Source organism: Anarrhichthys ocellatus, unplaced genomic scaffold (assembly GCF_004355925.1).
Source record: "Anarrhichthys ocellatus isolate YVR2014 unplaced genomic scaffold, GSC_Weel_1.0 scaffold14, whole genome shotgun sequence".
NCBI classification, from domain to species: Eukaryota; Metazoa; Chordata; class Actinopteri; order Perciformes; family Anarhichadidae; genus Anarrhichthys; species Anarrhichthys ocellatus.
Window position 1 is genome coordinate 1251004 of NW_022280044.1, and position 11965 is coordinate 1262968.

At 41.6% G+C, this 11965-nt stretch overlaps 1 protein-coding gene across 1 annotated transcript; it reads right to left on the bottom strand.

Annotated features, from left to right (window-relative positions):
• Nucleotides 1–1232: 1232 nt before the first annotated feature.
• On the bottom strand, nt 1233–11703 carry fkbp9 (FKBP prolyl isomerase 9). The gene is made up of 10 exons (XM_031854173.1): nt 11385–11703; nt 10332–10477; nt 8082–8271; nt 7817–7962; nt 6941–7130; nt 4944–5089; nt 3944–4133; nt 3028–3173; nt 2591–2754; nt 1233–2480 (listed from the first exon to the last, which is right to left on the bottom strand). The coding sequence occupies exons 1-10, from the start codon at nt 11585–11587 to the stop codon at nt 2301–2303; spliced, it is 1701 nt and encodes a 566-aa protein (XP_031710033.1). The 5' UTR covers nt 11588–11703; the 3' UTR covers nt 1233–2300.
• Nucleotides 11704–11965: the final 262 nt, after the last annotated feature.

The following is an 11965-nucleotide window of genomic DNA, read 5'->3' on the forward strand; positions in this document are numbered from 1 at the left end:
AGATGAAACTGACTTCTGAAGTTTTTGAAGCAATTACATTTTTAATACTAATTCTAAGAAGGAAAATGATCATATCATCTATAAATTAACTAATTCACTGTCAATTAAACAAATACTTGGAGACATTGCTGCAACATCCTGAATCTACAGTGAACTACAGCTGAAATCTGCCACCAGCTGAAGCTCCGGCTTTTCGTGGAAACAGCAGGAAGTACGAGGCCATAAAGGTCTCTGTGGTTTTGTCCCCGAGTGACCTTTTCTTCCTTTTTAGAATGGTTAGAATCGACAGTGAGTGGTATCTCAAACTGTAATTAGTAATGTGATACAAAGGCAGCCGGTGTTTTAAGATGTGCTGAACTGCGTGCTGGTTTTGGAAAACGCCTGTTTGATACCAGAGGTTGCAGAACAGCTGTCTTCCAGGTCCTTATCGACACTGGGAGGGGGTATGGGTTAAAGCAGGCAGTATACCATTACAGTGGTTGCCAGGCTAATCCGGTGAACAGCGTTTACCTACATAGGACTGGTTTAGTACTGAACCAGTAACCGACTGAAACAGCACATTGATTGTGTGGCCTAGTGAATGGTGATGAAGAATACACATTGTGGCCAGACCTCTTAAACCAAATGACGCCTAGGTGCTGCTTCAGGCCACCTACTGTGTGTCCTTCCTGCAGGTCTGAATGTGAATGCCCCCCCCCCCCCCCCCCCCCCCCCCCCCCCCCTCCCTCCCTCTCACCTTCACTTTATTTTTCAGTATTTACATGACACTGCTCTGGCTCCCTGTATAGATTGCTTCTTTGTCATTTGTTCTCTATCAACTCACCGGCTCAGATCGGCTGTGTCTGTGAGGTCACCAGATTGCCGGCATGCTTTATTAAACTCACGACACCACAGCAGCTTCTGAACTGGACTTGAATGATTTCGCCAACAATGGTGACGGGGTTGCCATTAGTGATGCACAAAAATAATTTGAATACAGTGAATCAGGGAGGAAAGAACGACAACTACAAGTAAAAAGAGTTTACTTAAAGAGGCTCATAAGTCAATTACAGTGATTCAAACTATAGTCTGAAGCTGAATCCAGCCTGAAAACATATCAGACAACACTTTGGGTTATTGATGAAGGATTGTGCGACTATTAGAAAAGAAAGCGATCTGCTGGCTGTCATCAAAATAAGTGTCTAAAGCAAAGAGAGACACTTGGAGGACAAAAGGACAGACACAGTCTCGGCTTATATTGAGGTCAGATCATTTAATCAAATGAAATTTTGTGTTGACATTTTCATCATCAAGCCTCGGTATTCTCCTGAATGAAAAAGTAAAACAAAAGCAACAATTACACACACATATCTCTCTATTTCTTTCTCACACACACTCTCTCTCTCTCTCACACACGCACACATACACACAAACACACACACACACAAAGTCTTAGTCATAAACTGCACCCAGATGTTGACAATTTGGATGAAAAAAAAAAAGCAATGGAACAACTAGTTGACGGAAAGTGATTGAAAGACTGCAAAGCCCCAACATTTTAGGATTTGGGACCTTTCAGTGTTATTTTGGATGATTTTAACAGCAGAAACACAGAAGGCATCCTGACATTTAAAGGTAAAAGAGTAAAAGGTGTCAGCTGTAAACCGTGTAAATAAAATGTTAACATTTTCACTTATTTTTTAATCAATCAATGAGTTGTAACTTTCAGAAACAAACGTAACTTGCCCCCCATCATCACCGTATATAACAGTGAGTGATAACCGACTTATTGCTCCTGGAAGACTGTCCGATGTTTCAGAGACCAGCTGATACCCAGTGAAAAGAAAACAAAGTTTTTACAAAATGTTAACAACAATAAAAGTCACAAAGGAGTGTCGAATGTAGAAATCGTGGAGTGAGGCCTTGGTTTGTTCTTTCACACATGAGTGCTTTTGTACCCTTCCAAGTAAAAATAAAATAAAAAATGTCACATAAAACAAGACACGAACTTGATGGGAGTGGAGGTAAAAAAAAAGTCATCACAGACCTCAGACGAGACTTTCCAATATTTAGCACTCAAAATAATCTCACTCCTAAATTTTCACTCCATCTTCTCATTTGGCTCTTAAAGGCGAAGAAGCCCTTCGAACATCATCGAAATCTTCAAAGTAAAAAATCTGTCAGCACATTTCTCGCTTCACACTGGCGTACTTTACACTTACAACCCTGTCTCTTCCTACTCTACCACCCACATATGCATTACAACCCCGCTGTCTGACCCTTCCGCCTTCACCCTGATCTGAGCTTAGCACTCAGTCCCGTCATAGCTCGTCATGGTCGACGGCTTCATCTGCTTTAAGTCTGAACTCTGCCTCGGTGATCTTTCCGTCTCCATCGCGGTCCTGGTTGGAGAACATGTTGTCAATGATGCGATAAGGATCGAAGCCAGGAGCCAGGCGACCTTTACCCTCGTTCACCTGCTGCATGATGTAGTCAGTAAACTATGGAAACAGAGGAGGGGTGCAAGAGGGAAAATGAAGGATGAATGGACTGTAGCAAACAGGAAAAACTGTCTACGGTGTTACAGATATTGTGGCAGGTTATCACATACCTCAGAGGGCTCCACCTGCTTGTTCTTGTCTTTGTCCATCTCGGTAAAGAGGTCGGTTGACACATCGTCGTTCCAGATGAACATGTAGCCTTCAGGAAGTCCTTCCTCCATCTCTACCAGCTCGATGTCAAACACCAGCACAGCGCTCCCTGGAACTTCGTTAGCTACACAAACACACAAACAGAATGAGCTGGAGGTGAAGTGGTAGAGCTCAGACTCAAAAATGTGTTGAGGAGAAGTGAGTTCAAGTCACCAGCAAGAGAAACTTTTCCTTTAACTATCTGTATTATAAATATTAAACTGATACCTGAGGTTAGGGTTTATGTTTGTTTATTAGTGAAACATGATATTTTTCAATGGAAATGGAAATGGGGAAACAGCTGGCACCATCACATGTATTCTCTGTTTAACTGCTCGTGTGCTTGTGTGTGACTTACTGACTCCTCTCTCCCCATAGCCCAGGTGAGGAGGAATGACAAGGTGCCTTTTCTCTCCCACACACATGTCCATCAGTCCGTCCTCCATCCCTGGGACTACCTGGTTGGCTCCCAGGACGATGTTGTATGTCTTTCCATAATTATATCTGAAACAAATTGAGTTCAAATAAAACAGAGACACACAAAACATCTGTATTTTTAGTCATTATTCTTAAGCAAGCACACATATCATGTTACTTCTGTTGAAGACAAAGCGTACGTGACCTCATATAGTTTGTTGTTTTGAACCCAGCATTTTTGGTTTCATAAAAACTAACTGTTCCCAGAGCAGCCACCGTGAGAGGTGTTCAATCGAGTCATGCCAGGAAACATTGAGACGAAATACAGAACATTTCCCAGAAAAGTAATCACAAATATCATTTGACTCGCCAAAAATGTCAGCCTGACTCAGACAAGAGGAGGAGGGCATGACATGATGAGAGGACCAGATGTGTTTATTTAAATGTGTTTATTTAATTTTGTTTATTTGTTGGCAGCCAGAACATTTACCAAAGACAAATACTTCACTCGATGGTTCAAATCAGTTTCCATTAGAGTTATCATCAGGACGGCCTAGGTAGTAATCTTCTAGTTTTACATCAATAAATTGGATCACAAGCCCCGAAGGGACATGAAGGGGAAAAAAAAATAGAAAACTTGAAAATAACCAAACAGACAAACGTGTAATTTTGCGAAATCTCGCGAAACGTTTTCTTTAGAGGTCCCTATGACAGCTGCAGTAGCCATATGGGGCCCTGAATTTGATGAAGGACTTTCAACACTGAAATTATGCAAATCTTTTCTTGAACTACGTCTTTCCAGGTTTCTCAGTTTTCCAAGAAGTTTTGCTTAAAGTGTCTCACAGACGTTTACTCACGTGGAGTCAATGGACGAGCCGTCCATCAGAGACGCGTTGTAGTGGTATTTGACAAAGTCTCCCTTCTTGGTCTGCTTCTCACACTCTCCTGGCTTGTGAGTGACGGTGACCTCGGCGTTGTCTGTCGGGTTGTGGAAGTCGATGATGTGAACGTCAAACACCAGTACAGCTGAACCAGGGATCTTAGAGCCTGAGAGAAACATGGTAATGGAGAAAGTCAAAGAATACAATGTTAAAGCTGCAGACGAAGGAACTAAATCAGAATCAGCTTCTCTGCATTTGGAAATGTGACTCTTATTTATTGCAACACAACTCTAAACTAGAAAAGAACAAACTCGCTCTTTGTGAATTCCTCTTTGAAGTGCCACCACACGCAGCTAAAACAAGGATTCAAGTATTTATGCATCCATTGTTGAAGAAAATCATCATATAACTTAGGATTGAACTGAACACATTTGGTCTCATAACAACATTCTTAAGAAAGTGATTAAAGCGCGCCAGACAAATTGTAATATATCATTCCAATTTGTATCAAAACATTTTCGGTATACGAATCGTGTGTTCTGCCAAAAGGTTCTTGGCCCAGACGAAGTCATGAGAGCATGAACAACGTATTAGTATGTATTTCCACTTTGTTGTAAATTTACACACACACACACACACACTATTCACAAATGAACTCTGTGTGACCGAACGCACTCTGGTGGCACAGGTGTATCTGGTTGACCCAGAGGGGTCAACTCTTGTCTAAATGGGATCTATGTTCTGCATGCCTGTTTTCTGACCATCAGCAGTTTTCCTTTGAAGAATAAATAGTTAACTTCCAGGTTCGGACCACTGAGTTTGAACTGGCTAAGATACGTGTGTGGGCATAAAACTGACACCCCTGTATGTCCCCCCCCCCCCCTGCTCATTTTGTGTCTGCTTGTTTTGGTGTACAGAGTAAAGTGGTGGGAACACTTTCAAGATAAGGGTATCCGAGCATTATACACACACACACCTGTGCCCTCTTCTCCGTAGCCGAGATGTGGTGGGATGGTGACGGTGCGTCTCTCTCCGACACAGACTCCAATCAGACCCTCATCCATGCCGGCGATCACGTAGCCTTTACCCACATAGGTGTCATAGGTACGATTACGAGAGTAGCTGTGGAACAGAGAATATATTATTATTATCCCACTGCAACATGGAGAAAGAAATCACAGTCAATCTGGGAACTACATATACACAGTTTGTTTCTTCTCATAGTATAAAGTGAGATGTCACGAAGAGCACATCTGAATAACACATGACTACCTAACAGACGTGACTATAGGAGTCCTATAAAATCCTCAAAACCACTGTGCTTGAGTTGCCACCAGCAACCACACCATCCTAAGCATTAGGAACAGTTTGATGCTGTTAAGCGCCTTGTTATTAAAGGACGACTCGCTCTACCCACTGAGCTGCAAATGATCAAAGTAGTTCTTCCAAAAGTGAACTATATGTTTGATATTTTCTGTCATCCTCGCAGAGATTTTCTAAAGCTATTCTTGAGGTATCCACCATGAATGTCCGAGACACACTACACCCTGAGAACCTATCTCCCTATTTGCTATTAAAATAACTGAAACACCATTTGATTAATCGATTCATATTAATTATGGATTAAACAAATACATGCAAAAGGGGGAAATTGTAGTTTCGCTGCATATACTGCAGATAAACTTTGAAACGATCTAACACCTCTCTGCCTGAGGAGCGAGGGGCCAGGCCCCAAATAGCGTTAAGGCAGCGTCTTGTGGTTTGAGCATCTGGCTGACTCTTATACAGAGAAGTCTTCGAGGCACATTATAATTTAACACCTAACTAGCATATAGGGAACATGGCCCCTGTGGCCGCTAGTAAAAGAGGAAGTCCTATCTCGAGGTGTTATTTGTATGTTATGCAAATTGTCTATTTCTCTTTTGATTTTCCAAATCTATGATGAGTTCCGATCTATTGCTTATTATTAGTGTTATATTTTCAGATATCAATATGCTCGTTGCGTGTAATCCCATATTGCTTGGAGACATTTTAATTATTAAATTGCTTTAATGTGTGACTTCCTATCATTTATCAAAATGTAATCATACGTGCTTGTAATGTTGACCGTTATGTTAAAGCTGATGAAATAAGTGAACTTTGAGTTGAACTCACTCTGACATGATTGAATGACAGCCAGCAGAGGAGAAAGGTTGGAAATTAAAAAACTAACTGTTGTGTTAGTTAGAGAACATCCTGTTCAGTGAGAGGGGGGGGCATTAAACTTAAAAAGTAGGTCTGTCAGAAGGGATAAGACAGTGAGAACTGTTTTGTCCAATGATTTAAGAGTGTTCTGTTGTCTAGCTTATATGGACCTGGAGGTTGCAGAAAGTGCCAAGGAGAAGGGTACAACAAGTTTTTTGAGAACTTGGTACATTTGAGATTTCGTATGATCTATTATTTCATTTTTATTTTTAATTTTTGTAACCTTTTCTAAACTTTTTGTAAAAAACAAATAAAACTGGATTGTATTTTGTGTCTGAAATAAGTGATACGACGGTGGCTAGTGGTATTAAGTTATCCTGGCTTTCGCCTCCCTAAGCAGGCTAAGACAGTCTCGCGTGTAGATTTTGGGGGGGTGCCATCGTTACCTAGGTCAGAGGTTAATAAACAAGCCGTCTTCCAGCGCTTCACTTGCACTGGGAGGGGGTATCTGTTACGCAGCTAGGCTAGCACTTAAGTGATATTCTTATACAGTGCCTGAACTAATCATCTGTTGTAAGAAGCAGCAGAGTTGCGAAACAAAGCACAGGATGCAGCTGTCTGTAACGCAAACAGGAAGTTTGCACCAGTGATTTCTAAGTTTCAGTTCACTTCTCAAAGCATCTTCAGTGCACAGAGAGATCCTGTCACCCTGAGGCCACTTGAGGAACAACAGACATTCATTTCTACTTACAATAAAATCTACGATGAATACTAAACACTGACACACACCTGGAGTCAAAAAATGTTCCATCAAGGAGGCTGCCATTGTAGTGGTAGCGTACAAAGTCTCCAGAAACGGACTTCCTTGTGCAGGACTCAGGTATCATCTGATTGGTCACTGTGACCCCATCTCTGGGGTTGTGGAGGTCCAGGAGAATGACATCAAACACCAGAGACGCTTGTCCTGGGATGTCGCTTCCTAGAGGGAGAAGAAGAAAGGGTTGAGGAACGAGAGAAGCCTTGAACATGAACCATGAACATGTAAGTAGTGATTGGAGTTAAAGTTATTTAATAAAACTGTTATTAACAAGGTCAAGTATGAATTTCAGTACAAATAGTGAAAATGTGATGTCAACATGACAGTATGGGAACCTTCTAAAAAGTAAAGAAATCTTTATTTATATAGTTCATTTTTGTATTGTTATTTTTGAAATTAAAGGAAGGCCTGAATGTTGTTGATGGTCTCCCTCATACTGGATTTTATATTTTGCTTCTTTATTGTTATTATTGTATGGTTAATTGAAAATGTTAATAAAATATATTTTATAATATTGCTAGTAAAAGTAATTAATAGAAAAATTGTCTCTTGTAAGTAAAATGCAAATAAAAAGTTGCAAAGAAATGGATCAGGGGTTTGTGAGAAGAAAGAGTCTAAATTCTCCATCCCTGACTCGACTGAGAGAGAACAAGAGGAGATGTGGAGTTTAACTGCATATGTTCACACATATGTGTGATGTACCGCCACCTTGTGCTACAAATGTGCAACTACAGCACCTGTTGCTTTCCACAGTAAATATCAATCTCTTGTTATTCTCAAAGATCCCTAACAGGATTGTCATCAGACTCAAGGAAACAAATGATAATAAAGACATCGTTAACACTCACCGTCTCCATTCTCTCCGTATCCAAGTGACGGCGGCATAGTGATGATGCGTCTCTCTCCAACACACATTCCCAGAAGGCCCTGATCCATACCGGCAATCAGCCACCCAATCCCAACGTACGTGTCATAGGTACGCATACGGGTGTGGCTGCAGCGAAGGGTGAGGAGAGAGGTTACACATATATATATATATATATGTGTGTGTATGTGTGTGTGTGTGTGGCTGCATGTCTGTGTGTGAATGAGGGACTATTACACAAAACAAACCTGGAATCAAAGAGTGTGCCATCCAGCAGGGTGCCGTTGTAGTGGTAGCGAATGTAGTCGGACACCTCCACCTTTCTGGAGCAGTTGGAGGGCGTGTGGTACGTTTTGATCTGGACGCCGTCCTCCGGGTTCCACACGTCGAGCAGCAGGACGTCAAAATGGAGGATAGAATCTGCAGGGATGGTGTCACCTGAGGAGAAAAGAAAGGAGCAAGTCAGTGGACGGTACTTTCCAGTCTGACTCTCGTGTATTGATCACTCTCACACTAGATCTTGGAACAATGACATGAAGTCTGTGTCAAGATAAATCCTGATTAGTGCCACTGCCTTCCTCTCTCCATGAACCTGGCAGTGATAAACGAGAGTACTGCTTTGGAGTTGACGTGATTGGGAAGTCGTTTATTAGTCTGCTGCATTACAAATAAACATTTTTTTTTATTATTTATCAGGATTTCTTTGTGTTGATCAATGAATCAAACATACATTTTGAAAATCTGGGTATTATATTTTGAATTCAAATAAAAATAGACTTGAAAGACTGTCCATTCATTTAAAAAAAAGAAAAAAAAGAAAAAAGGTTTTGAAAGTTGGCATGTTTTACCTCAGAATTGGAACATCTGGGTGACATTTAGCAAAGCTTACTATGAAACCAGTTATGGTTTATGTAACATCTCATCAGACCGTGAAGTCACCCAAAATAAGTGATGAATTATAGCGATGGGTATGACATTCTTTTCTTTAGTTGTTTTGCCTTAAAACTGTATTTTTGTGAAATAGTCTAAAACAGTGGACCACTAAATGAATACACATTAGATCACAGACCCCCATTTGATAAGATTTCTCTTCAGTGACCTTCACTCACATATATAGTGAATTAATAGCGAAAATAAACTATAAACTAGTGGTTCATAACCACAGATCTAAATTATGATGATTGATTATATAAATAGCTTGATGGTTTTATCTTATCAAATGTGCTGAATTGCTGCTTTCCCTTGTCTTATACAGTTAACTGAATACCTTTGGGTTTTGGACTGCTGGTTGGACAAAACAAGACTTGAAAAATTCAGCTTGGATCAAAAAAAATGTGATGGACTAGTTTCACTGTTTTCTGATGTTTTATGGTTTTACAGAATGTATTAGTCAAAATCTGCAAATGAATTGATTATGGAATCAATCATTAGATGCAGCCGTAGTAATAAATAGGTAGTAATACAAAGTAACTCCCCCTCATGTCATTAAACTCCCTCAATTTCTAGAAATAGGACATGTCTGTGGTTTCCTCAGTGCTGCAGCCTCCTGAACAGCAACGACTGATCAGTCTGTCCACTCACCAACATCTCAAACATGAGCATGCCTCCCTGTCTTTTGGGCCTTTAATAGCTCAACAAGCATTTTTAGTGGGTGGGAGTGGGGGGGAGGTGGAGGAGGGGTGCAAGGAATGTGTGGGCGGCAGTCTTTCAATCTTCATTACTACTAAGCTGGCCGGCCTTTTTCCAGTTTAAATCTCTCTCTCTACCTCCTCCAAATTCTCACTTCTCTATCTTCTCCTCTCTCTCTCTAACCTTCTCTCTGATACAGACTTGTTTTTACCTGTCCACACATGCCCCCGCTCTCCCCTCTATCCCATGATCTAACTATTCCATGCACACACACACTAAGTGACGTAACAGTCTCTACATGTAAACAGACCCTCTACATTTTTACTCCCAATCACATGCAAATATAGTGTCAACATTTTGTGACACAAACACTCTCCGGTGCACACTGGCCCGGATCTATTTATGTTCATGTACAGATGGAGATTTGTAAAGTTTATCTTCCATCTGCTAATGCTCTGGCATCTGCAGTGTAGCTACTAACAGCAGAAAATCTTGATCCAGAGCATCTTCCTATGATCTGCTTCCTGGTTTGTCACGTCCCTCTGACATCATCAAACATGGACGCTTGGGGAGCAGCCCACTTCCTCTCTGCTTCGACTGACTCTAGTACATCTCAATACTGTACTTTCTGCAAAGACTGTCATTTTTGTCCCTTATGATCCTGCCAATGTCCCACCAAATTCTCTCATTGTTACTGTGAGCAGTGCCAGCTGTGTGCTCACTCATCTGTGTATTTATAATAACTCCCCAGAGGAATAAACACACTGTCCTCAAACTTCTTGGAGAACATGTTACATTCCGTCCTGCCTGATTCAGAACAATCAGCCAGGACAGGGATGTGCTAATATGACAGGAAGTTTAAAACACACCGTATCCCTGTTTGCCATATGCCATGTGAGGTGGGATCTTGACCAGGCTTCTCTCGTTGACACACATCCCCACCAGAGCTTTGTCCATCCCTGCGATCAGCTTCTTCTGGCCAACAAACACATTGTAGGTGCTGCCACGGTCGTAACTGGAACACATACACATAAACATGTTATTTTATATACATTCATTCGGTGCTTAAAAACTGCAAAACTGCTAAAGTTGCTTCACCAGTGACTGTATTTGTTGTGGGAAAACAATTTGTGAGAAACAATTAAATCTCCCATCTTGTTTTGACAACTCACTCAGAAAAAAAATCCCTTCACAGAGTTCAGATTCATCCAAATAGACTCAAAAGTGAGTATTAAAGATCACCATCTTTACAAGCTTTGATGAACTGAGATAAAACACACATGGCCCGATTTAAATGTGTAAGATTTGACTTTACTTAGGAGTATATGTGAGCACAGGGTCCCTCTACAAGACAAGGCCACAAAGTTAGCTAATACTGCAGAGGCTGCATACTTTAGTACTTCAAATCCTTTAACAAATGTGCAATTAATGAAAAAACAAGTGGATCTGAGGCTTTTGGGGCCCTCAGGGGTCAAGGGGCCCTGCGTTGAAAGCAGACTTCTTTGCATGTTACACTGTTACTACAGTTGGTAATATAGGAGGTTCCCAAAGTGGAGTGCAGGGACCTTCAGAGGTCCTGGAAGCAGGCAGAGCATTAGGTATAAGGACTTGGTCCTCAGGTTTCAATGAATCCAGTGTGATCAAGCAGGATAATATCTATATAGCAGCAAAGCTCTCCATCTGATCAAACAGGGCCCTTTAGTGTAATCCCTGTGGATATTAAAAGGTTTTGGGGCCCTTGGATCCCTTGCATACATGGATGCAGAGTTCAGTCTGCCTGCCTGCCTGCGTGGCTCACAAGGGCGAACCACTCAACGCGCACTTTTACGCAGCACGCACGCTAATTCCCACCGTGCACCCGTGTCTGCTCTGCACAGAGAGACTAAAAGTGGGAATAAATTCCTAACTCGCGCGATACTCACCTTGAGTCGAACTTCTTGCCGTCCGGAAACATGCCATTGTAGTGATACCTGACATAATCCCCTACTTTTACTGCGCGCACACACTGCTCTGGCACGAAAGTTTTCTCAATGAAGATGTCGTCTAACGGTACCGGAGGAGCGTTGCAGGCGGCGAACGCCACCAGAACCGACAAATACAGCATTCCCTGCACGCACTGGGTCATTTTCACTGCCGACAAAACTCTCAGACGATGGAGATAACTGTGAGTACGGCCTGTGTGCTGCCTCCCTGATCCACGGTGGTTTCCTCTACTCTGGACTTGGATAGAAGTCCTGCCCCGGTCCCAGAGCAGGAATGATCACGTGTCAAGTTAGACAAAACGGTATCACTTCCGGTTGAACTTTAAAGACACAACGTCAAGTGGCTACCTTAATATCGCGTATTGTTCATGACGCACAAGTATAAATGGCTACAAACTATATAAACAGATGCCCTTTGTGAGACACAAACAAATGTGGGCAAAGCTTTGATAGTCAAACGTGATTTTATTTTGAAATTGTACTTTATATTTCCTGTCGCGTCCTGCTTCTTTCTAGCTGCA

Bases quoted from the DNA above. Each gene is read 5' to 3' on its own strand.
- fkbp9 (XM_031854173.1), bottom strand. From the start codon at position 11,587: ATGACCCAGTGCGTGCAGGGAATGCTGTATTTGTCGGTTCTGGTGGCG. The intron at 5,090-6,940 runs GTGTGTGTCAGT...TCTGTTCCACAG, and splicing joins GGAACATTTTTTGACTCCAG to CTACTCTCGTAATCGTACCT. The intron at 3,174-3,943 runs GTGAGTAAACGT...AATTTGTTTCAG, and splicing joins GGCTCGTCCATTGACTCCAC to ATATAATTATGGAAAGACAT.